Source organism: Chlamydotis macqueenii, chromosome 20 (assembly GCF_036417535.1).
Source record: "Chlamydotis macqueenii isolate bChlMac1 chromosome 20, bChlMac1.mat, whole genome shotgun sequence".
NCBI classification, from domain to species: domain Eukaryota; kingdom Metazoa; phylum Chordata; class Aves; order Otidiformes; family Otididae; genus Chlamydotis; species Chlamydotis macqueenii.
Genome location: NC_141575.1, coordinates 2755830 through 2783720, shown reverse-complemented (window position 1 = coordinate 2783720; position 27891 = coordinate 2755830). Strand labels below are relative to the sequence as shown.

The 27891-nt window shown below is 34.4% G+C and overlaps 1 protein-coding gene across 1 annotated transcript; it reads right to left on the bottom strand.

The window, feature by feature from the left end:
• On the bottom strand, positions 1–26912 carry C5 (complement C5). The gene is made up of 41 exons (XM_086763662.1): positions 26845–26912; positions 25753–25945; positions 24668–24830; positions 23994–24064; positions 23272–23363; positions 21182–21264; positions 20595–20685; positions 20171–20276; positions 19301–19427; positions 18857–18972; positions 18431–18631; positions 17626–17829; positions 17028–17237; positions 16698–16847; positions 15696–15825; positions 15324–15389; positions 14530–14730; positions 13832–13922; positions 13264–13340; positions 12538–12677; positions 11641–11862; positions 11005–11065; positions 10457–10546; positions 9977–10189; positions 9752–9827; positions 8703–8862; positions 8131–8226; positions 7664–7835; positions 6556–6761; positions 5614–5766; positions 5192–5254; positions 4294–4375; positions 3615–3666; positions 2820–2922; positions 2434–2508; positions 2232–2337; positions 1945–2031; positions 1486–1575; positions 865–948; positions 470–608; positions 1–194 (listed from the first exon to the last, which is right to left on the bottom strand). Exons 1-41 carry the CDS (start codon positions 26907–26909, stop codon positions 65–67), a joined length of 5037 nt encoding a protein of 1678 aa, XP_086619788.1. The 5' UTR covers positions 26910–26912; the 3' UTR covers positions 1–64.
• Positions 26913–27891: the final 979 nt, after the last annotated feature.

Below are 27891 nucleotides of genomic sequence, written 5' to 3'. Positions count from 1 at the left end.
TGAGGATTGGTTTTTTTTAATGAGATTTGATCTATATTTTAAATTTTAAAATTGTCCAAGTAAATCAACAGCCACTGATGATGAGATCTTCGGCAAAATCTTCCATTGTATTTAAAAACTCCTGACAAAATGTACATGCTGTATTTGAAGGCCACCACTCAATCCAAGTGCTGGAGTCCAAAGGGTACTGGAATCTAAGAAGACAAAAGAAAGCGATCATTTGTTGCTAAGATTTGGGGAGGAAAATGTCAAACAGAAAAAAAATTACAGTATAAAATTGCTTGCTTTGTGTTCATAATCCTGTTTTATATTTATACATTTGAAAACACACTGTGTAACTACTGGTCGAACTAACACTTAAAAAATTCAAACAATTATACATTACATAATAATTATTACATACAAACACTTGCCACTTCAAAGCACACTAAGATTAACTCTCTGCATATTCTGATGGCAAGTTACTCACTTGAAACTGTAACCAATGCTTATCTTCAAGGCTTCTTTTCCCATGATCAAATACTGCTCTCCTGGGCTCAATTCAACATCTGTACAGGTCTTCTTTTTAACAAAGGTTATTTCATTATTTTTTTGAGCAAAAGCCTGCCCTGAAGTAGAACGTCAAGAATTGGAAAAATTCACAAAGATAATTTCCAGTCACTCATATATGAGAGAGAAAACACCAAAATGTTCTACAGTATACCACAGCCAAGGGATCTATTTGCCACTAGTTACATAACAGGAAAATTTGACTACATAAAACACGTTTCTTGTAAAAGATTTTTGTCAGTTACTTCAGTGGCCTCAACCAAACAGCTTTTAGTCTAAATAAATTGTTGAACGGATTAAGAACAGGACACTCACCTCTTTTATAGAGATCCAGAAGAGCTGCAGAATACTTTACAAAATAACCTTCTTCACTGCGAGATAAGATGTTCACTTTATAAACTGCAGAACAACACAAACCAAACTTTTTGTTATTTCTTGTACCTCTAAGAAATACTAAATGTCTTACAGATGCGCAGATGGAGAACATAATGTCCCTTTGCAGTACTAATTCCTGTGAGAATTATGGCTATAGCTATACACTGCAGGGCTAAGAAATATTAACAAGTTCTACCCACGCTCTAATCTGATGGAAGCTCTACCCATGCTCTCCTCTGATGCCTCACAACTTCCTCTGACCCCAAAGCCACATGATCATGTTCGAATGGTACCAAGCAAGAGAAACATAGTGCTTTTTAGCAGAACTCATCAGATCAGGCTCACTGGTGCACTAACCCTGGCTCTGTGACTTTAATTCAGCAGAGGGTATGGGCAGCACTTAATCTTCTCTGTTCCAATGTCACCTTCATATTCTGGGTGCCACTGTCAAACCTACTGAATTTTAATCACTAAAGTTCTAATTGGAACAAAATGTTTTGCAGCAGTAGTAAACATTTCAGTCAGAGCACATGAAATAGGTAATGACAATTGAAATATCACCATATGCAATATCATTCTGGCATGCTGCTTCTCTCCTGGTATCAGCAGTTATTGACCGATCCAGTCTGTCTTGTACTTTACTACACTCAGCTACATGGAGAGAGAAAAAACCCACTGTTAAGACAATGTCACCACATGTCCTTAAATAAAACATCATGAACTCCCACCTGTTCGCGACAATCTACTGTAACTGAGAAACAGCATAATTATGGGATCGCATGCTTGAACAGTGAATATTTAAAACACAAAATAACACCCTTAATCACCTAAACTTAATCCAGTCAGGCATCCATGATCATATACTGCACAGATTATTTTTTTTTTAATATAAAATTTGGAGAGGACAAATCTGTGTTCTTATGAGGATTTTTTCATTGTGTTTAGTGTGGTTACGTCTAAAGCACTACACTGCATTTTCCCATCAAGTGAAATGGAAAAACATATTTTAAAAAAGTTTACCTTCCATGCATTTGCATTCATCTCCTTCACACAATCTCACAAGCTTTTCATTTCCATAGGGGTTATAAAACATAGTACACCTTTTATCTAGAAGATCCAAAAAGAAATAATAAATTCATACAGAACACCAAAGACCAAGAAGTCAGCACTGAAACTTTGTGAGTCAAAAGTTACCTGAGCTCAAATTAACAACAATTAAAAAGCTGTTGAAGAAGGAAAAATATAGTCTTTAAGGAGGAATAAAGAGTCGAAAGACAAACATGAATTTGAAGACATGGAAAACATACCTGGCGCATGATATTCATATACAGTGAATGTTGCAGGATTTAGCATTCCAACCTGGAAAAGCTCACTTATTCGGAACTCAACACAGAGAAATTTACTAGCCGGCACCTATTTGAAAGACACATGAATTAAGGAACTCTAGAGGAAACAAAATTATTCCAAAGAGTTAAAGTAGTGCTTATAGTTATGAAAAGGGTAACATACAGAGTCTATCTGCAGAATAACATGTCCATCTTTGATCTCATAATCTGCTATCAGCTGATCAACTCCACTTGCAAGCTGTAGGGGACAAAGTAGAGAAAAATCTTTTACACAAGTTAAAGATTTTTTTAATGATCTTGAAGGTTTTGTAATCAGTAGCTTTAACATAATTCTGAGATATAAAATAAATCTTATTTTAGGGTTGTGTCTTCATAATGCTCATATTCTCACTTTTTTTTTTTTTAAAGGAAATATCCTTTTACTCATTACAGGAAAATAATAAAGAATTAAAGAGCTAATTATCCTTAAAAGAATACTTGAGTCCATGTAAATATTATAGTTCTGTCAAAAAAAAATTCAGTAAAAGAAAAAAGTTCTGTAATACTTACAGTAGTTAAGTCTTCTGTATTTGCTTCCACTCCACTCACCAAACCTATGTCCATCACGGCATGAGCAGACCCTGACTGAGGCTCTCTCATGCTGGGCCTGTACCTAAAATAGATTAAAAATAATATTAATTAAACATAACTAAAATTAAAAAGAAATATTCAAATGTGATCCCAGAAAAACCCAAGGAAAATTCTACCAACATTTACAGGACAGTAAACTCATAATGAAGCAAAATAGTCCAGATGAATAATTTCAGATTTATGCCAACATTATGCATAAAGAAGATTTTCTTAATACTTATGTTCCAGGAGAACCCGTACATAACTTAAAAAAAACCCTCCCTCTGACAGAGATCGTGACTTTTGGCTCTTATTGTGTTTACACATAGAAACAGGCAGAAATGAAGATCAGAAGACTAGGTGCAATTATTAACAAAAAAAAAATCATGTTACTGTCTTAAAACATAAAATAGATATAATATATAGCAGTTAATTTAGTATTAAAACAATAACTAAGAAAAACCAAAAGACCAGAAAGCCTTTGTAACCTTCTTAGATTAATTTCATAATGCATATGTAGACCCACAGTGCATTTGCTTTGCACTGCTCCAATTCCTTAATGTGTCTGCTAGGAATTCCACCTTTGCAAGGAGGAGCACTGAATGTTAGGAAATCAGGACATTTAGAAGACACATTTAGTTGAACGAAACCTTTAAATGCAAAACATTGGCTCAGTCACTGGGTAAGGAAAAAAAAACCAAACAAACAACCAAAAATCCCATCAGCCGTACTTACTTTGCACAAGCCTCTAAGCGCCCAAGTGGCTCACCTTCTTCTTTTCTGTAACCTTTTCATATCAAGTGCAGACAAATAAGTAATTTCATAACTCTTCAGAAGCAGCAATCCAAAATTCTCATACAGCATTTTAATAATGGAAAGATAATTCTTTAAATTGTTTTGGTGGCTAATTTTATAGGAACTTATTGTCTAGCCTCAAAGAAGTAACATTAAACTTCTTCTATAACTCAGGTGAAATGACAGCTTTAATGCTTAATGTGCTTTACTGTGTACTTATGTTATTAAAACTACTTCATGCCAAAAGCTCAGAATATGCTTATACACCGTGTTGTCACTGAACTAGAACTCTCAGTACCTTGTAGAACTCACTGTAATCCTTACCATCCTCCATCATATTTCTTTCTTCTGCTAGAATTCTGTATTCCTCACCCCCCCAGCTGCAAAAACTCCTCCATAAATGAGTAAAAATTAATTCCATTCACAAAAAGGCAATAGTTTCAAGAAGGGCTGAAAAGGCTTCTAGCAATTTCTTTTCCAGTTTGGCATTTAGAAAGTGGCAGAATTTATTAGTTTCATTCTTAATAAGAAACACTTTTTTAAACAAAGCAAGGGGTTTTTTCCTCCCTCCCTTGCACTGACCTGAGTAGTAATATTTAAAACCATATTAATCCTTTACCATCATCGCTCTTTGGAACAATCTTCAATTCAAAGTTACACGACTCTTCGGAAGTACCGATTGTATTATATACTGTCCTCACCTACACAGGCACAAATAAATTAAGAGAAAACAGAAGCAGTAAACAATCCTCCAAACTGGCATAACGCTGTGAAAACTCATAATATGAAGAACATAATACCAGTAAAAACAAGGCTGTACCGCATGATTAGTTTTGATGGATGCAAAGCAGAGTAAATAAGTGATCAACAAAGAAAGAAATGGGGAATTATTGAGGAAAACCACACCAATCTTGCTGGTCATATTTACAAGACTAAAAATATTATCCAAACAAGTCCTGATATTTTCTGAATATAAATATTAGTACACAAGAATTTGTAAATTTCAGATGTTGTTAATTTTGACGCTAGAAGAGGCTATGAAAGATTAGAAGAAAATGTATCATGGCAACAGCTTAATATTTAGGCACACTAAATTATTCCTTTGCAAGAAAACAGTTTCTCAATGTCACTGCTTAATAAACTAAGAGTAAACACCAGAATACCAGAGAACTGAACAATTTCTCAAAATTAATCAGTAAGTTGTGTTTTCTCTGTTTGGCTGTCTAAGCAGAGGCAGTAATAATTGATGATCATTAAAACTAAGTTGATCATCTATTTAGATTTATGGAACAGAAAACCTCTGATGAAAAGGAAGAAACCTCACAACTTCTCTCTTATTAGCCATAACTCATGCAATGGCTTGTACTTAATCTAAAACATAGCCGTAACGACATCCATCAATTCAGTTTAAAGGTAAGGAGAACAAATGGAATATTTTATGAGAAATTTCAGTTTCTTTTTCAAGGTTGATATTAACAAATCAGAGATTCCATTTAAAAAATTGGTTTCATGCTTACATTTACTGTAGCTATGCCAGTGCTGCTTCCAGTGCTTACATATATGTCATCATCCAAAGGTACCTAAAGGATTGATATTAAAAAAAAAGGTGTAAGTTAATAATAAAGATACCACTATTAGCAACAACTTGGATCAGCCAGTCTGCTTGTCTTTCCTACATTTTATATACATATTAAGGCTCAATGCAACAAAGAGATTCTACAAAAAAACTTCACAGGAACAAGCAGAGATACTTAAATGAATATTCAAACGTATTAAATTTAGCAGGTAAGCAAAGTCCTTAAACATTTGCTATATCAAATTACCACCACTTTATCCAAAGAAAAAGCTACTTTAGTAGCAATTTCAAAATTCAAATAATTATTTAACAAGTTACTAAGAATTCTGCTTTCAGTTTTGAAAAGTGATACTATTCACTCACTGTCACAGTTCTTCCCACGAAATTATCTTCAGTCAGTTCGAACAGATGAAGGTCTCCATAGTTTTTGTAGGCTACCTTAACATTCATGTCCAAATCGAGCCGTTTGACAAGAAGGGAATATTCAGTCAAGGCCTCAAGGGCATTAATTGTGTCCTGCCAGAAATCAATTACAAATAATTAATTTCAGAAATTAAAAAGAAGTGAAAATGTATTAAAAAGCAATTTATTTTCTGCCACTTAAACATGGTTACAAATAATGGCAACCATTACTAGCTAAACAGCTTAGCATTGTCTCAGCAGTCTACTTAACATGGTGGTGACATTTAACACTATACTTAGAGACATATTTGTGCAATGTAAAGAAATGCATGCAAGTACTAAATAGGAAGCAACCAAGTCGCAATAAAAAACACAGCACTCATAAGTTTCTTCATGCATTTTTAATAATTTTTTAAAAAGGAGGTTGCACAAATTGGGATACTTTATCTAGTATGACTAGTTGATAGTGTATTAGAAATCTAGCAACTTTCACTTGACTTTCAGTCTATTCATGCATACTAACACAGTTTTTAAAATGAACAAATGCGTACCTTCTTACACCGAGTTTCATTTTTGTGGAAAACAATAACAAACGTCACATCATGAAACGAAATGCTCTGTTTTATAAAAAAAACTTGGGAAAACAGTTTTCTTCCTAAGATTCTTTTCATTCTGCAGATCTGAAGTCAGTGTAATCAGCTTGCAAATTTCTATTTATAATAGACTTTTCAAGAAAATAAGTTGTATTTCCCAGAGACAGAATATCATAGAAACAGTCATTTGATACTAGTCCCATACATAGGACTTTGAAGTTGTCAGTGTGGTCATCTAATGATATTATCCTCTTCAGACTTCTCAGATTTTGGTATTTGAAGAATGAGAATAAAATATTTAAAAGCTCACCTGTGTTGAATAAAATCCTCCACCATATCTTTGTTCTTCAGACAACCATTTGATGATTGGATTAGCATAGTTTTTGTCCCCTCTTAGCAAAGTAGTAAGCAAGGCGTATGCTGTAGTTTCAACTGTTTGTGCATTAGCAGACCTGGGAGTGTGTTGGTCTAGTGTTTTGAAAGTATCTTTCCAAAAACGATAAATAGGAGGGTCACCTACAAAAGTATAAAAGGAAGGTTTCACGTTGAAACATAGCAACGGCTCTCTCCAGACTAGACAAGGTAAAGTATTGTCTGCTCAGGTCAAGGAGAAAAGGAAGCACTCGCTCTGCATTTAACAGGAGAGAAAGATATACTTTTCTTATGCTAGCAAGCCTGACACTTGTACGAGAAACTGACGACAAACAGACCTCATGCAAAGCATGGGATGCATATCTGAATATTGCTGGTCCACAAATAGAATACAGATTTTTTTTTTTAAGCCACTTTCAACAGACATGACAAAGCTTTTCTATTCCAGTAGAAATTGTTATTTGGCAGAGTTCCTTGCCTGTGACAAAATACAATAAAAAGGAACAGCACTCACAAGAGACTACAAAGGTCCCTCATCAACCAGTAAGAAATTAAGAAGAAAGCCCAACACAACAAAAGTGAGGGCAGTGGCAAATACTGTGGAAAAATTCCACTGTGAACCAAGGAAGAGAGTGGACACATCACAGGGATGAGGAGGGGGACAAAAGTAATGTACTATGGACACCTGCCTAAAAGGAAAGCCTATTGATAGAACAAACAAGATACAATAGGGAATGACAGATGCCTAGCTGTCCTGGTTCTGGCTAGGACAGAGTTAATTTTCACCTAAGCTGCGAGAGGAACTAAACTAGGACACTACCTGACTTGCACAATGCTAATGAAATTGCACTGTTGAAAAACTGAAAGCAGGATTCAATCTAGGAGAAATACTAGGCCACACAAGACTAGAAATTCACTTACGTCAAAGCAAGCATCGCTGAAATTCACTCTCCAAGGAGCACCATCACATTAGAGAATTTTAAAATACTAAAGGAACAGACTGCCTGAGAGCCAACCACAGTACAGACTCTGAGAGAACTCAATACCTATGACAGATGCTTCCTTCTTTAGTGCAGAGAACGCTGATCGTGCAGAGTGATGGTCCAAATCCACAAGAGCTAAAGCATATGAAGTTATTGCCATAGTAAAGGGGCTTTGAGCAGACTGCACATTTTTCATCAAGTAATCTCCTGCTTTATTTTTAGCATCATGGATTTTCTGAAAAGATGAATAGGCTAAAGCTTACACCTATTAGAATTATTTTTAAAGAAACACATCTATCAAGACAATATAGGTATATATAGTATCTTTACAATATGTCTTATAATAAAGTCATTCAGAATTTCATTACTGTTTTTTTACTGATTTTGAAAGGGAAAGACTAACAAAGCAAATAAATCTTAATCTTTGAAATTGAAAAAAGCCTCTTGGTTTCTTTAAAAAAAATTACAGAAAATTGAAGAAATTAGAATCCCAGAACACGACTGCTGGCAGAAATAAAAATATTGTTTACCTGAGCAGGACATATTTTAATTGACTTTTCAATTCCAATAACAGAAAATGCTGTGAGATACAAAGATTTTTCTTTAGCTTCTTTAGGTAATGTACCCTACAAAATCAAATATGTAAATATAATTAAACAGAAACACCAGTTAATTTAAATAAATATAACTTTTTACAGTTTAGGTGAGGGAACAAATAGAAATTCCTCTAAGAAATATCAGTTTGGTTTAATCTGAAAGTATGTTGACTCTTTTGAAGGTAAAAGTTTATTTGTAAAAAAGAGAGAAAATTACACAAAGTTATTGGCAAGCCATTATTATTATACTGTAAAATCAACCTACATATTTTTTTTCTAAATATTAAGAAGTGGCAAGCAGCTACATTTAGGGGAAAAACAGAAACGTTTACAAGATTGTGCTGTTCTTTAAATGAATTTAGAACAACATGCAAACTTAGCAAAATTGTCTTGAATAGGTGTTCTGGTGAAATGCAGCCCAAAATGTCTTGCATTCCTAAAACACATTACCTCCTGGTGACTTCAGCTTTTACTGTATATGCACAGAAAACATTTGGTTTTCTTACCTGTAGTTTCACTGGTTGGTAATCTGAAAATTCACTGAATGACCCATCTGGCATTTGACAGTAATCAATCAACCACAGAAGTGAATTACAAACAGAAATTTGATCAAGATTTATATACTGATTAACTTGTCCAAGAATCCTTAAAGCAAAAGCTGTCAACCTGCCATGGAAATCAAACAGATCACAAGTGTTTCGATTAGCAGATACTACCACATTGCTAGAGGACAGACACAAATTTGCACTATTTATGATCTAGGTATGCTATAGACTCCCACAGTTCAAAGAAATATTGCAGATTAATTTTGAATTGAACAAATGGGCGATTATTATTCAATGTTAAACTAGGATCAAATTCCATGTTTCAGTATATGATGTCATTATATCCCCAAAAGATTACTTCTTCTCATGCAAAGAATTTAAGGAAGATGCTTTTAAAGCATCTTCCTCCTTCTTTCTATAAGCCAATGGCACTTGCTGTTGTGAAAGGTAAGACAGTGACCGTGTATTTTGCCTAATTTGCAGTGGCAGATTCTGTTTTCCATAAACAAAATCCCACTAATTATCTCAGGTATGGCTGCTCCTAATCATTGGCCCAACTTGATTGTAACAGTGTAAAGACGGTTTAGCAAGTGAAAACAAGGAATCAAAAGATATTATTCAAAGTTGTAAGCACCATTTAAATCTACCATCAAGCTCACCTCTCATGCTTTCTAGAAAGTATCACCCTTTAAAGATTAGTTTTAATATGAAAACAAAGGAGTGAAACAAGCCTTTTCTATCCATTCCAATCAAAAGACCCCCCTGGGAGGGATGGGGGGAGGTTATCTTGTTCTCTGTTTTTAGTAATAAATGAATACTTTTCCCCAAGTCGAGTCTGTTTTGCCCATAACGGTAACTTTAAGGATTTCTCCCCGTCCTTATCTCAAGCCTCGAGCGGTTTTTCTTATATCATCTCCCCCTATTCTCTCGGAGGGTGGGGGGAGTGAGAGAGAGACTGCGGAGTCTGGTCCCGATAGGGACTGAACTACCACAAGACCTTTTTAACTCACCATGTGCTAGCTTCCCCATTCTTCCACATGCTATAGGAGAAGTCAGAATTTCTGAATGACAAGATGCTCACAATTCCTAAGGGATATATTAAGCAGAAAATAAGTTACAAAAAGAGATTTATATTAAAATTGTACTTGCTCACTCAGATAAATTATCTTTCTACTTCAGCAAAGTTTATGCACCTCTACAACTCTGAAACAAGAGAAGAAGCTATATTTTTCTACCTTCTTTCATCTTCCTCCTCATTTGAGTTCTTGAAGTTAAGGTTTCAGGACCCAGTAAAGGCCAGTTATCTGACTTTTCCAAGTAGTGAAACACATAAAATAGCGGGGCAATGCTCATAAGCTCTGCCTCTGCACTGCCCTTCGGCAAATTAGTAAGAGTACTAAGACCACTAGGACTGAGGACTGTGGCAATCACTTCACCCATAAGATGTCCTGTGAAAAACAAAGAACAAAATTTATTTAAATGAAAGATTATCAAAGTGAATCCAAGGGCAGAATCTGAATGATACTTATAAGCAATCATTCTATATGAAGTATTTAGAATTCTACACAAAAAGGTGATTTGCAAAGCCTTTTCTCAAAAGGAGAACCTAAGAATAAATTCAGGCAAATTTTAACAAAGCAATACAAAATAGGAGAAAAAGAACATATATACAGAAAATACATATGCAGTAGATGAAAAGTTTAAATTCAATTTACCTTTTACACTGACACTTCTATCAATTTTTGTTTTAGGGACCAGATTTAGTGGGATTTTGTATCTAAATTCTTGTCGTCTCTTGATTGAACCTATAATTGAAAATGTATATATATCATACCGCACAAGCTAAATCAATAGACAATTCAGACATAGCCAGATTTAAAGGTTACAACAATCTGAGAAGTCAGCAACAAAAATACTTGTGATAACATGAAGACCAGAAATATGCCCAAAAGCACGTGCAAACAATATCAACCCTTGAAAAAGAACAGATGCAAACACTTCAATCTTTAGTGTTCTATCATAGTAAAAGGTACATATAAAGGTTCCTTTAAGAAACTAATACAAGTTATTTTTTTGAAAGACTAGCTATTTTGAGATGGATTTGTTGGTCAATGAAAGAACAGGAATCCTAGGAAGGGACAAATAAAGAATATTTCAGGAAGGAGAAATGCCAATTTTTTCACATTACAGAAAACTTGATCATCATGGATCAAGAACATGAAAAAATAAACAAAGTAAAGACATATGTGATCAATTCTCTTACCATAAACACCCTGTGGATCCAAAGTGAAACCTGCATTAAGTTCTTTCTTAATGCCTTCTGGCTGAAATCATTAAGAGGAAAGAAGTAGAAAATGAAAACACTTTTGCTTAATCAAATATATTAGCTGAAACAACAGTTTTAAACCATAGCATTTCTGCCTTCTACATCCTTCTCTGTGGTTGAGTTTTACTTAACTGTTCTACATCTATTATACACACATATAAGCTAGTCTTCTATCGCAAAAAAAAATTAAAGAAAATTTAACAAAATATTTAAATAAAAGCTTAGGAAAGTATAAAGTTACAAAAAATGTCTTTCAATTAAGTATGCCTAAGTAGTTGAAAATCCAAACCAAATAACTTAGAATACAGTACTCTCCTTGCTTACTAAGTTACAATCTATCTATATCTTTCTGACAATTCTTATATGCAAGATTTTAAAATGTGCATAGTCAAATACTCATGCATTTTTCCACTGCATACACCTCAGTGAATTCAATGATATAATGTGATATTTTGGATTCTGACAACAGTAAAACAAAGCAATAATTATATATTGATTTAATATATTCATTTATTGTGACTGAATCAATATGAAATTCCAGAACACCCCAAATATTTTCATTTTTTTCCTTACCATTACGCGTAATGTTTTAACTACAATTTCACTGTTCCTTGCTGTCAGCAATGTAAAGTTGACAGTGTGAAGACCTAATTCCAAAGGAAGTATTCTGAATGTAACTGGGGACGAAGAACCACCGTCTAGAGTCTTAAAATTACAATTGTGTGTCCTCAAGCCAGTAGTTGCAGAATCTCCAAAAGAACAGATTCCATTTCCAGCTGCTATTTTAACACAGAACTGAAATGTTGAAAAGATTTTATATGTTTCATCTCCATGAGAGGTACAACACCAGAGAAATATTAAAGCCACTGAAATACTATAATGAGCATTCTATTACTGTGACGCTACTTTGCTGTTTACAACAAGCAAGTGTTACCAACTTTAGAATTACTATTACTTGTACTACAGACACACTAACAAATGTTCGTTATCAACACCAGGGAACCACTGTACTAGGCTTCAGACACATATCTGCTTCACACACATACCTTTGCATACTATACTCATGTTTTTTCAATAAAAATTTTGCACTTCTGTTTGAATGTATTGTCTTAAAAATAGTCCTTTTACATTAGATCCCTACACAATGTAATCTGTGAGCTCTGGAGAAGGACCCTCAAAAAAGTCCCATCACTTTCTGACACTGTGTCCAGTTGGAACAGAAAAATTGTATTTTAACTTTCAGGAAGCAAAGTTGCTAGGCAAGAGCATGACAACATTGTAATCAGTTGAATGGCTGGAAATGAAACACTTAATTATTTATTTGTTACATAGTTACATAGAGCATACATAACACTAGCTAAAGGACTAGAGAAATCTGATCCAAGGATCTGTTTATGCTGGATACTTGCAGGGAAACTGCTTTTTTATTATGTTAATCTTTACATAGAACTCCCTAACACGAAAAATTACCTTAATTGGAGAAGCTCTATGGTTATAAACGGATCCTTTTAACTCAATTTGCTCTCCTCGCACCACAGAATAAGGAACGTAAACGCTCAGGAAAATGTCTTTCACAACTTGCACTTCCAATGGTGCAGCAACACATATACCTAAGAAAATTAAAAACACAGTAGATCATCTTATCCACCTTTCTGTTAAACGAGTTTGAAAAAGCCTTCACATACTTGCCACCTTTACTATGACATTGTTTTTTAATATGTATTTTGACATTGTCCAAGGTTTTTTAAAAGTGACCAGGCTCTTGTTTCCTGTTCCAAGTTGCTGTCTCCCACTCCTCACACACATTTGCTGACATACCAGTCCTTTGGGCTTCTTCTCCCTCTTCCCAAAGTGAGAAACAGATTTTCTGTTCAGACTACCACATGTACCTCTATGAAGTTGTGCCAGGGAAGATTTACTCACTATTTGTTCTTCTATTCCTCTTAGTAATTTATTATGGGCCACTGCCAAACACAAGTTAGGCTTTTTTTTCCCCAGCCACTTACATTCATAATGAGAATTAAAGTAATTTCCTTTCCCTAAAATATATTTTTGGTGCTATCTTTTCCTGTTTATCAACCAAAAAACCAAACATTTGAGAACATACCTGTCAACTGCAATGAGAGATTCTGCAAAATCTAAATGGAAAAGGTCTCTAATTCTTTAGCTGCAGTCTAATTAAGTTGCAGTACCTACCTTTATCAGAAATGCCAACACCTTGTACTTCCCAGGTAGTCAGTGAATCAGGCAAGGTGATAGACAGAGTCTTTGATCTGTGTTCAGAAGTGTTAGTACACTTATACGTTATCAATAGCCATCTGTTAACACCAAGAGCTAATCAATACATAGACAGTATGTGCCCAGGGCAATTCCTGAATCTAGGAGAGACTTAGGTAAGACACAATACGAGAGCATATTTAGAGAACAGGACTTCTGTATTTTTGTTTAGATAAACTTGGTTTTAGCTGACTTTACAGAAGTCAACCTTGTTTAGCAAGGTTGAAAGTGAAAGAAAAAGTGACTCAACAATCTGGGCACCAGACAGCATATCCTGCATGGACGGAGAACATGGCAGGAATAGTTTGTTTGTATAAGACTCCATTTTAGCACACATGGCAGGAATAGTTTGTTCGTATAAGACTCCATTTTAGCACACATCTTGGGTACGATTAAGGCTACTCAGCTTACCTCAATTTCAGCATTTACCTCCTATAAAACTGATGACTAAGTCAAATGTTGGCAACTGACTTGAGAAAAGTAGTACCTTGAAGAAACTTGGTGAACTTCCCATAACCAGCTTTCAGGGAAGTAGCTACGAACTTCTGCCTCATCCAGTTCCAGGATAGCCTCAAAATCTGGAGAACATAATCAAAGGCTTCAAAATCATTATCTTTTTCTTTTGTGATACTGTGTTCTGCTTACTTGGCTCAAGTTAGTCCTGACACAAGAAAAAAAGTTTCTGAATACCCTCAATCAAAAGTCTGTGTTCATCCCACCTCATCTATTTACACATGTGAATACCTGTCCAATATTCAACCAGATTAACTTGTTGACAAGCAATTATAGTAAGAGAATGGGAGAAAAGAACTTTCACATTCCCACTTATCTTTCCTGAGATGCTACCCATTGGCTGTTTTGGGCCCGGGCAAAGGATTCAAATTTAGCATTCAAGTTTAGCGTTGCCTACACAGGCAACGATGCGGTCTTACTGCAGTTCTGCTTGTATTAAATATGAGTGAATAGAATACAGCTTGTGACAGAATAAAGAACTGCTCTCCTACCGCTTTTCAGGGGTATGCAACCAAGGCCTTTGGAGACTGGTAAAATTTTTTCTGGAGTAACCCTGACTGGTAATAGTGAGGGGTTAATAGATTAACAAAGCTATGACCTCTATATTTAGCCATATTCTGCTGGAAGTGTTTCACCACATGTCCACAGAAGAGATAAAGCTCTCGTACTTACGCATTCTCGCCAATATTAGAAGCTTATTAGGCTCCTCCTCCCGCAGTCTGTTTGCAAATTCACAGCAATCTCTGAACGCAGAAATGCACTTTTCACTGCTTCGAATTCGCTGAGCTCTATCACTGCAAGTCTCAGCGACTGGATATGCTCTTACTCCAGCCATGCAGCATTTTTTAATTTCTGGACGTGTATATTTGGATGCTGAAATAATAATAAAATAATTCCCTTCCTTGAGAAGAAGTTTTCATTTCCAAATGCATCTTAACTCGTTATACTGAACCTATCTTTAAAATTTGCAGAATTTCAGTGAAGTTACAGGCTTGAGGATGGACATAAACTTGCCATTTTTCAAGAGCTAGTGACACACACTTAACCACTGCTATTCTGAATTAAAAATATAAATTAGGTAAGAGGAGTTGTATTACATTTTAAGATTTAATAGCCAAAGGTTCTTCTGACAGGCTTGGTCCCTGGCAGGTGGTCTCTGGGAAAGGCTGCCATATGGTAGTACTGTGAGTCTTCAGGCTATATCTCTTCAGAAAAAGAAAAGACCTTAAACATATGCTGTACTTTCAATGTGTACCTAAATCTTGCTGACTTCAAATTCAGCATATGGCTAAGAGGCTTTATAATGGAGTCGCCTCTAAAGTAATCTTCCATATTTGTCAGTCTCTCCCCACTACATTAACTTAATAACGATAATTAGAAGTAGTAAGTAAACACTCAGATTCTTGATTTCTAATGGATGAGATTTTTTTTCATTATTTTATACTTTAAAATATTTCTTTTAACACCTTCTTTGAGTATCTTGTCCTTGAAGTCAGACCGTTTGGTTCTTAAAACTTCATTGCAAGTTTCACCTGTTCAAAAAATAAGTAAGTAAAAAGGATGTGACCTTTTTTGTAACAGTATAGCCCACTTAAAAATAATTCCATAAAATCACATTGGGACATTTCTTGTGTTTACTATTTTAATTACATGAAAGTATTTTCATTTCAATTACAGTAACCAATTCACAAGTCATAACATTTTCCTCCCTCAAAAAATCACTAGAATATGCATTCCCTTTTAATTAAATTAAGTTCCAACATAATAAGCCAAGAGTCACAACAGAATATTTCAGAAAACAAAATCCACAATTCTGTGCTTAAAACAAAGGAATATACCTGCTTCATTTGAATCATCAGCATTTGCGTTAGTTAAAAATGTAAGCCCAGCCATTCGGAATACATCAACGTTGTTCCTTCCTCCTCCAGCACCACACCCAAGGTCACTCTTTTCCAAATGTAGCATTATCTGAGGAAAAAACACATCAGCAGCTAACTAAAATGTGGAAAGGCCACTTTCGTTTGGAAGATGTCCTTACAACGCTCTAAAGAATACCATTTAGCAATATTTGAGATAGTTCAAGGATCAGCACCAACAAGCCACTTTCTTGTGGCCCATATCAGAGTTAGAGAGTCATGCAGACAAATAAAGGTGGAATGCTTCACTAACACATTTGTAACAGGTCTGATACTCAGATTAATTTGTTTAAAACCAATTAAATAGTCGTGTTAAACAGATTAAAATGATTCAATGTTGGTGCAAAAGTATCCTCGTATTGTTTTCACATGCGTTTTGTATCTTACTGTTCTTAAGTATTAAAAACCCACCATGTTTTATTATAGGAATGGAATTATTTCAGTGACAGATGATATGTAGGTTTTACTTACGTATACACATATCTAAAATTGAACAAGGTCTGAAAACCTCTACAACCCACTGAAGATAATAGCATCTGCCATACCATTCTACCAGTACACCTTAAAAATATAAACTAAAAAGATTACAGGAAGAATCAAGAAGGAGAATGTAGTCTCCATACCTCTTTGATCAAGGAGCTTTCTAACACTGCAACTTATTTTTGGCCAAGTCTGAAGGGTTCTAACAAGACAGTTCACATTTGCCTTTCAAATCACAATTTACTTTTACTGGAAATCAAAATATTGCAAATGAATTATTTGTATAATTTTGGACTGTCAGATTTAAACCAGCAACTTTTATTCTGAATTGAATTGCTCTTCTGCCTATTTTCAGGCTTACTGAAAGCATGACACCCAACAGCTATCTGAATATGAACATGGAGCAGACAGCAGCTTGTTTTTCTTTTGTGGATAGTACTTAACTTTTTCCATTGCTCTCTTTCCTCTTCTTGTGACTCCATATACTGCCTTGTCAATAGATGACAAAGCAACAAAGGAATTGAATTGTGTTTTCATGTGAAGCGATACAACTTCTGCTGGATTCAGCATCTCTTTGCTTGATTGCAGCCTAATCTATACATTGAAAACAAACATTGGTAATTTTAAAAGCACACCGTTCAAAAGAAATGCATCTGAAGGCAAACACATTAATAAAGTTGAGGAAATGTTAAAGAACTTGTGTAATTCCAAGTTAAAATCTGACCACAAAATGAATGCACATCCACAAATTTCAGTGCCTATTTTGCTACTCACTTCAAGATTATTCCCACATTTCTGTTCCACATTCAGCCAAACTGAATCAGCTACTAATTCTGCAGTTTCTTCTCCCATGACTATGTAGTAAACAATAAGTCGCAATGAAGGAACCATTTCATGGGTTATCTGAAAAGTTAGATGTTCATATTCGAAATCCTTAATACTCTTCTGAGTTCCAAAGCTTACTATTTTCCCTTTTGACATGATCTACAACAGAAAAATGATGGAGAACAAAAAAAAAGTCAGATTTTATATTTAATATGTTTCTTACACGTAATAATTACTTGCATTTAGATATAATTCCATGCAAACAAAAATGAACTTGGGATCAGTGGGACTAGTTCAAGTGAAGGTAGATCTCTCCCTCATCCCCTAAAAAGAAGTGCTATCTCTGTGCATCTTTCTCTTCCTCCCTGTTTCAACTCTTGAGACAAGCACTACTTAATCCAAATCTATGGTAGACGAGAATTCAAAACAACGGAGACTTAGTACAGACTTTAAAGGTGAGACTGCTAACTATGTTTTACTGTAAGACTGACAGACAGAATCCAGAAATCACAATTCAGTATTTTATGTGGAAACATCTGTTACTTACCAAATAGCTGTAGTGATGTATTTTATGAATATAGTGACTACGTGGATATACATTAATATTTATAAAATCTCCTACTTGTAGTATTTTGTGGTTTGAAGCCCAGTCAATATATAGATAACTCTGACTTAATGATGAATAAGCTTTTGCTTCATACGTTTTACTTGCTTGGTTTTCATCTGAAAGATGTGGATCTGCAGTTTTAACCTGAAAAGATAATAAAATGTCTGAAAAATTGTTAGTGAAGGAGGAAACAAAAACTGTGTGTTTTGACTTCTGAATACTTTAAGAACAGAACTATACTTAAGAAAACAAATTACAATATAAAAGCATTCTGTAACATATTATCCAGAGGGATTAATAAAATAAAAGCCACCTCCAGAGTTTCATGATTTATTGAACAAAAAGATCTATAAATACCAAGTCAAATATAAAATGGTAGTGAAGAAGCACGTACATAAATAAACAGACTAGAAAAGGTTAATGATGTGCCTTCCCTACATAGTGATGGAAGCACTCTCAGATATTTGTTTTTACACAAGTAATTTAGATTTTTAAAAAATAATTATTATTAATTAAATATGTGATATAATAGTATATTTTGTTTCAGAACAATCTAATATAGAATTTAATAGAGGATTAATGTTTCATTATAGCACTTACATTTCATAACTGATTATTTGTAACAGTCTCTAAGTTTATAAACTATCAACTTCTGAGTGTAAAATGTTCCCATCAGTGTTGTACATTCACAAAAGTACAGAATTAAACCCTCAAAGAAACAAAATAATGGAGCAAATTAACTCACTTGAAACTCCAATATTTTGCTATCAGGTGGGATATTAACAACAAACAAAGCTGTTCCATCATTCATGCTTGTTTGTCTTCTCCCAGAGTCTGAAGCCTCCGATATCAACTCGGTCTCCTCCATTTGCTCACTAACTGATTTTGCAGTGATGGTTATAGGGACATTTCCAACAAAGTGATCTACTGTGTCTTTCACCTGCACCTGATCAGAACAGATAACATTTCTTATATGAAAGGTGACATTTTTCAAGGAGAAAACTTTTAAGCTGCTAAGCTTCTTCTACAATAGCAAGTGAAAAAAATGCAAACAGGTAAGGGAAATGAAAAGTGTGTTAAGACCAACAGTAATATACACAAAAAAGAATAAGGCTTCTGCATTATGGATTTTATGTTGTAATATGCAACAATACTGCTTATGTTAACTAACCTTAATGAAGAACGGAAGTCCAGGCTTAATAAAGAGAGAAGTAGCAATCAAACTCAATTTGTAAGGAGACACAGCAAATCTGACTCCAGCAAATTCTGCTTCACCACTGAGGCCACCTAACAAAATATTACACTCCTTTTAATAATCGTGTCCTAGGGCCTTTGTCTTCTCCACTTGTCCAAATTCAAAGGGCAGCACAATCTGTCAGTTATAGTGAAGTCCTTGAATCTAAAGAATCAACTCTTAGCACTAATGTGAAAACAAATAGCTAAAAAAAAAAAAGTTTAATCCCTAAACATTCTTAGCGACAGATGGGCTTTTTGGAAGGAGGATTTCTGAATACAAAGAAAGTCTGATACTAGGAAAGTTATTGACATACTTTTGTTTTCTAGTTCTGTTTGCATTTGCAGATATGTTAAAAAAGACGATTAAAAAGCAACTTACCTGTAGACTCCAACACTGATGCCGCAATATATAAATATGACCCATCCAATTCTTCCAGCCTTTGAAACCCTATAAAACTCACTGCTTCCTTACAGTTAAAATTGATCTCAGCAACTCCATTTTCAAGCTGGAAATGAAATATAAATCATTACTTAATAGTCAATAATTTAGAAATAATATATAGATACACTATACGCAAATTCTGACTTCTACATGTTTCTGTTCATTGTCTATTTCCAGAGGAAACCAAAGGTGAGATGTTTTAATGAAGAATTATTCATTCCTAAAATTATTAATAATTAATCAGCCAACGGCACATATTGTAAAGTCTGAATGCAAGCCCAACAAGAGGTAGCAATAACACAGAGATATCGTTACTAAATGAGGAAAGATAATGCCCTTTATCTTTCCTCAATGACTCAATCAAAAGGCCAGACTAAATGAGGGAGGGATAACTGGTGGAGAACAAACTTCCCATAACACATCAATATAATTTTGATCTGTTTGTCTCCCATCATGATTCAGTATTACAACATCGATCCTGTATTCTATTTCTTTCGTTTATTCTGTAATAGGCAGTATAAAAGTTATTCATAGAAATTTTAACCACACAGTTTGCTCAAATGAGTAACTGGACCAGACTGAAATTACATTCTGTCTCAGATGCTGCCTCTGAGTTTCATTTTAAAGTGCATTTCTCTGACCCCAATAATAGTATTGCATAGGAAGAGTCGATACTGAATAGCTGTCAGTGCAAACTAGGAGTTGGAACCCATTCTCATCAAATTTAATGGGAGAACTTCAGTGAAACTGGATCAGACCTGAACTAAGCGTATGAAATCTACACAAACCAGGTGTGCTTCTTCTTACCCTAGTTACATGCATTGCACGAGGCATCATTCTTGTTCCAGTTTCTTCAATTATTCCAAAACGAAGAAAAACATCGGCCCTTGCAAGCCTTTTATTATAGAAATAGCTGAGAAAAAAACAATAACATAAATGCTTTTAAGATTACTTTAATGGCTGCAACAAAGCATTTTTTTGAAGAAGAGTAATTTCCTAGGCAAAAGACAGAAAACAAATGTCTGCGTAGCTTTAAACACTTCTGTTGAAAAATAATCACTCTGTAAGAATTTTAAAAGGTCACTTAGTTGTCTTACAGAGCAGAAAGCATTGTGATAATAGGGCTTCATGAGGAACCAAAAGAGGAAACTTCTGGACTTGGAGAATCATTTTTGATGCAAAAGAAGAAGAGATACACACACATTTAAAAATCAAAGACAAATTTCCTTACCTAGCTTTCACAACAATCCTGAAGTTCTCAAATTTATCAGAACTAATAAAGTTACTTTCTGGCTCTAAGACGATGGAAAAGCTTGGCATTGCTGAAAATTGAGTAGAAAAGAAAGCTGCTGAGATGTGCTTTTATACATGAAGCCACAGGTACTCAGAAAGATGCCCCTGTACAGCCATCAAAGAATGATGTCGGTTTCAAAGTGATCTGAATTACAGTATTACAGCCCCAAAATACAGCTCTCAGCCCGTCCACAGTGAAGCACAAGTTACAAAGCCCTAAGTTATCTGCAGTTGCCCTGGCTCCACATTTTGCCTCAGTGCAACTATATCAAAATGACCCAGCATACTAAAGAATAACTTTATGTATAGGCAAGTTGAATTAATACAGTCTTTTACTGATATGACTAATTAGGTGGAACAGACACTGCCACTTGGCATTACACTGCATCCCATTGCTGTGTATAAGCAGCTCAATGTTACCTCAGGCATTTCTGCATTTTCTTCCTCTGTGTTCTATAGCTGTCCTCTAAAAATTTCACTGAAAAAATATATAAAAATGAAGGTTCACAGTATGGGCAACCTTACCATATTCCTTAACTTCAAATTTTGCAACAGCTGAGGTTACAAAATTCTTCTTATACTTGGCTTCAATCTTCCAGATTCCATACCTACAAAATGTCAACAATCAAACATTTTTAAGAAATTAATGTTGAAGACAAAAATTATTATTACTACTTAACAATATTTCATGTTAATATTTAGAGAGAAAAATCCTGCAGCAAGTTTTTGCACATGTTCAATGTCTACTTTAAGAAGATTCTGCTTTGATATTTTAATAATTATTTGAAACTTGTTTTAAAGTATTAAAATAAATTGGAAAAGAATACGCCATTTTTTATGCTATGACTATCATCAAAATTTTTTGGTTTACAGTTACAAGCAGAGACACATTTTGAAGACTGCAAATGTAACCAGGGTCATTAAGACACTATTCGCTATGTTCTTTCACCTGCCAATTATCACCTTCGACAAATGTTGTAGCCTGTTTGTGGCTACAAGTCTGTTTCAATGCAGTCAGCAGGACTGGTAGGTATCACCTACCCGATTTACTGTAATTTGCATGATTTTTCTTTGCCACTGGAGGCACTTAAAATGCATTTAGTTCATTACTAATTGCTTTACTTAAACCCACAGAACTTCTATGTGCAGAGAACATCTAAATGTGTGTATCTTCCTATCTTACCATGTGAAGAAACTTGATCCAGTTTGCTTTAATTGACATACTATATCCATTTCATCTTTGCCAGTTTTGTAATACAGCTAAATTTGCTCAATCTAAGTGAAAAATGCAGTCTTTTTCCCAAATAATAAAAACATGGTCAGTTATCAATTATTTGGTTAAATGAAGGCAAACTCAATACACTTAGACCATTTATAAGGTTATAAGGCACAGTAATAAAGAATTCAGAAATTCTACCAAAAAAAAGCAAATAAATTTGTTATAAGGAAACACTCAGAGCTCAAGTTAGATCAAGGAATTAATTTGATAAATGCATACTATAACAAAAGGATTAAGCATGTTAGTCAACTTCTTGTATAGACAATCTAAGTTGTAGTTCTAACACTCTGTATCTTGTACTTAAAACAAAAGGGACTCCTTCAGTGCATCACCATCTTAAATGATGTAAAACAAACCAACAAAGCCTTACTAACAAAATTCTGTCCTATGGCCAAAAGCAAGTGGTTTAGAGTGATTGGATCTATCAGGAAGGTCACCCTGAATTAAGACCATGTTTAATCTACAAGCAATCAGATCTTGACTGAGAATGGGTATATGTATCTACACTGAAAAATGTATTTGTAAGATATATTAGCAAAAAATTCCCCAAAGGACTCATGCAGCCTTCTATTAGGGTCCTTCTCTCTCTGACTAGAACACTGAGACATAACTGCAATTTACGTACTAATTTATAGAAAATCAGTTCCTACAATCTTTCCACCATATAGCACCATAATAAAAACTATGCAGACTGAAATCACTGCTAATTTCGTAATGAAAATAAATCGGTCAAAAATAATTTTTTTCAAGCATCTGCTAGCATTCTTCTGCCAACTTAGTGAATCTTCAGCACCCTCTCAAGACTAAAAAGAGAACTGAAGAGATATTTATTTTGTATGCTGCTGTTACTGGAAAAATGCTGGTGATTTGTATGAAATATGAATGTTCCCCTCCTTGAAATCAATACATCTTTGGCATTGTTTCTATCTCTACAGTAGGAAGCTTTAGTTTTGTTATTCTTCCTTTTTAATTGAGTATGATAAACCTACCACTAACAGTTTTTTAATTTCAGTTTTATCACCAGTATTTTCACTCACTACATCTCCTCAGTTTCTCTCATTACAGTGAGCATATGCCATCTACTTGTAAATGCAGAGAGAAAGCTTCTCACTTGGCTTCAAAAGACAAGTGTTAGTTTGGAAGTCAACTGAAAAGGAGAACACTTGGTCATAGGTTCCTTACTTATATCATGGCTACACACTATGCGAAATGTTAGAAATCTCCAAGTTTCAAGTCATGCACACTCTGCGTATCAAGGAAAAAAAGACACTCTGACAGTCTTTAAGAAAAAGCAATATTATGTTAACAGGTCTCAAAAAGCGTTAAATAAATCTACTTAGGATTAGGAGGAATCTTGAAGTCAGGAAAAGAAACTATTCCAGTAAAATCTTCTTCTTCTAGAATATCCACTTTCACTCCTTCAGGATCCTTTAAATTATAACAGGAAAGAATCAGCAGTTACAGATCATTCTTATCAAAAGGAAAATCTTCATCTTCATCCAGTCATTTCAGTGGCAGCCTGGCTGTAAGACATTTTTCTAAGAGTTTTGCCCATTTCACAGCACGAAAACACAAACATTTTTAGAGACAACTCAGACTCAAATTCTGATAAAACATTTTCCTGTGATTCCAACAATTAAAAGTTGTTACTACACAATGCTTAAAATTGCTAAAAGGTTACTATAATAACAACCCTAATGTTAAAGGCTAAAAAATATAGTATAGTGGATACTGATTATTTTTATATCTTAAATTAAATTAACAACAGTATGAAAACCATATATGATTAAAATTCCCTCAAAAATCCCTTCCCTAGATATTAAAGATAACTTTTTTCTTTTTTTTTTCCCCATTCTGCAACAACTTCAGATCTAGGAATTGAAAACCTCTATCCAGACGTGTAAAGTCACCTTTAGATGTTTTAAAAGATGTTTTGCTACCCGCAAACACATCTAACAGTTTTATTAAATATTGATTGTGATACCAATTTACCACCTAACTACATTTATTGCTTTTGTGATCTATAGGATATTAATATTAAATTCACTTCCAACTTACCACAAAAGTTAGGACCGTTTCTCTTCGAGCTGGCTGCAGTTCTTGATTCAGAGAGTAAACCCTGACTTTCACTGCAAGAGTTATTACAGTAAATCGCAAAGTCATACCATTATAGAGATTTAAACAAACAACACCCTCTCTCCCCCTAAATCCAACCTTTTATCCTTACTAATTTATTTATACTTATAAAATGCTCTTGACCTTTTGTCAGTGTGGTGCCCAAACAGTATTTGTTCACGCTAGCAACAAGAAAACCCGCACCACCACTCTTTCACATCGAATCATCACAGTGCAATATAATTTTTTACCATCACAATCCTAGCATATCACTTTTGTAGGTAAAGGACTCAATCTACATGAAACCAATGATTCAGTCATCATTTCTTCACAAGTATTTTTAACATACTCCCAGTAAAATCTTTCACTTTTTGTGCCACAGATTAGTCATTTAGGATGTAGAGGGCAGAGACTGAGAGGATATTGGGAGAAGTTACTAATTTCTACAGTATGATCAAATAGTTCAAAATATTATTCTGCTGATTAAAAAATTAAATAGCAGCCAATGGTAACACAACATAACCAAGAGTTTAAAGGACATTTAAATCCTAATTCCTTGGCAAAGTCAACAGACTTTAAAAATTAAATAACAGTCAAGACAAATAAGCATTATTTACCTGACTGATCAGGAGTATAAATTGGTTTGTCTGTATGAATAAAAAGAAACCCATTCTCATAGGAAACAGGAATTTTTTTAGATCTTGTAAAATGTGGAGAAACAGCTTCCAAATACACATACTTGACTGAATCATCTGTTCTTGGTAAATCTGTTGGTTGAAGCTGGAGGAAATAAAATACAGATTTTAAAAGAATATTAAAACATTTTTCAAGTATTTTTTCCTACAGTATTTTTTGCTAAGAAAAGTATCTGAAGAACAATACTATCCTGTATTAATTATTATTCAATAAAAACATCAATACCCACAAGGGCCTATTCGTGCTTACATCACAGACGACAGTCTGGAGCATTAAGCTACAAACAGATACTCTGAAATTTTGCATTTTACTTATGTACAGAACTGAAGTAGCAAAGTGCAAAGCCCAATAGTGAGAGTGCAAATTATCAGACTTCTAGTTATACACGTGATGAATCTTGGCCACACTGAAGTTGCTGTTGTGGTTGGCAGTCTGGTGAAAGTTATTTTGGCTGCAAATTAAAACTGGGCAAGAAGCACCTCCTGGGAGGCATGATCCCCAGTAAAACCTTCTTGATCATCAGCTTTCAGTAAAAATCTATTTAGGTTCTTGCAACCTTTGCTAGAAGCAAATTAGTTAAATAAAACTTTCTGGCAAAATCTGAGCCCCTCTGGAATTTGTCACTGACAAATTCGACCAAGTCTTGAACCTTGGATTTGTTACCGTTCTGGCTTACTCTGAACACTCAGTTGACATATCCTGTCCACATTCAACACTTCTCCATTCTCTCTTTTTATTTTTTAATGGAGTCTGACCATGATAATGTTTCTAAAATAGCTTGATCATACGTTTAAGTCATGTGTCACTCCTTTACATTAATTTTATCCAATGTAATTTCAATTTCAGACAAACTGAAATGAAATAAACTACATGAGGCAAACTGAGAAACTGGGGCACGAGGCTCCCCTTCCCAGTTTAAACAACTGAAAATTTACCATAATCTTTTTTAACACTTACAACTAAATGTGACAATAAAAACACTGCAAGAAAAGTCTGAATTCCTTACTGTTAAAGTTACAGCATCTTGGAATTTGTTGTCTGGAGTTAAAGAAATACGGCCAGAAGAATAAACAGCAAGCTTATCTGGAAAGCTTCTTATGGCAATATTGACTGGAAATTCCTTCTCATAACCAAAAGCTTGAACTACGACTTTCTCAGATGACCCAACTCGTAAGATCTTTGGTGCTGTAAGGACATATCTGTATAGGGAATATAAAACATTAAAAGAGTAAGGGAACTACATTTCTTTGGGGTTTCTTACTTCCATTTGTAATTCACTTACGTACACACGTATGGATTTGGTTTTGCAGACACACAAAAGCATGTCTACTAAAACAGGCTATTTACATGGAAATAATTACTCCTTTTGCCAAATTAAGTCCTCAACACTAATTTTACAAGTAGTACACTTGCGTAGTTTCCCTGTCAGTAAAGTTCTTACCAAAATAAAAGGTGTAACTTACAGTAAAGTCAAATACGAATAAATTTTTGCAGGATTACTCTACATTCTTCAGTGCTTTATAAACGGAAGTATGCATCATCCCACAAAAGCACAAGGCAGGTTTTAGTACCTGGCTACATAATGCATCTAAAATACATATGAAGCGCCATTGAACAAAACATTTTATATATGTGCATCTTCTTTTTCTGAAATGCCAAAAGTACTTAGGTTGTCTGCTTTATATGCACCATTTTTAACATATAGAAGAATCAAAAAAGCACTGCTAAATACAATCGTAAAATATACATTTAAGTGAGAGCTGTCATCAAACTTGTAGCAAAGTATCTGTCTTCAGGCACCACGCGAAAGCTAATGAGCACCAGCTTTATTTCTTAACTTGTTCGCATGTGTATTTTGTGGCACACAAGGAGATGACTCTACCTCTTTCTCTGGCAGCAAATACAGTAATTCAAGAACCATCAGTCCTTTTTCTAGCACTTGTCCCACACATAGCAGTGAGAATTCTGCTTGTGAAAACACATCAGTTTGGACAGTGCCCTCTGTATTGGCTCTACTTAAATTCTGTATCTATTCACTTAAAACAGCAGACAACAATCAACTAACATTTCCAGTAAATTTTATATTTGCTTTACTTACGTTTTCTCTTGGCTAAAAGTTGTTCCAGAGAACAGCAAAACAAATACATATATTAAAATCGTCATAGTGTCTACAACAGCAAACCATAGATGCTAATGATTCTGGAATAAACTGCGTATAGCTTCTGCTGTAGATGACCAGAAATACCAACACACTTCACTCACAGTTAATAATTAATTGCAGATAATGTTTTACTAAATCAGTAGTGCCCCCTCCCAAGGAAGTAAAAACAGCTAAACTTAGGAATTTTTAAATTTAGGATCTCATTTTTTTTTTAATATGTCCAGAGCAATCTTATGTCAGTCCTAACTTTCTCTCTATTTGATAGCTAAATGAAAAAATAATTTTCAGAGGTAGCAAAAACCCCCAACAAACAAAAGATTAGATTCGGTCTGTCCTTCAGAAAATAATTTTTATTTAAATCAAAGTGATTTTAAATTTGAGTATGAAGGAAAAAAAAGCATTTTAATTATATAAAACATAACACGCTGATATGTTTAGACCAGAAGTTTCTGTTTTTTTTCTTTTGAAATGACTCTTCACTTTCTAATTACTTTTAGCCGATTGTATTCCTGATTATGCCAACTTTCTGAGTACTTCCATAACAAAATTGCAGTATGAAAATATGAGGGCACAAGACATGTACGACATGTACAATTTGAAACAGCATTTGCAAAAAAACCAGCGGTAACAAAATCTTTGCATGACTGATATCTAAGCATAGGACCTCAACAACTAAGTCTATGAAAAGTTAAACTAAAGTTGTGCAACGCTTCCCGAGTTTAAACAAATACCGCAGTCAATCTTTACGGGAAAGACATTTACAAAACTATTTCTGATCAATAGAAAATTAAATTACAAGAAGGCTTCTCAACAGATGTAATAAACTACAAGGGAAGCAGCAATATACAGAATAAAATAGAATAAAATGTAAGGTCCTTGATTTTATTAAAAACAATGGCCCAAATACCTATTACTAAGTACTAAACGATGAGAATTCAGACAGTAAGTTTACATGAGTGGTATGTAAACAATAAGGAGCAAACA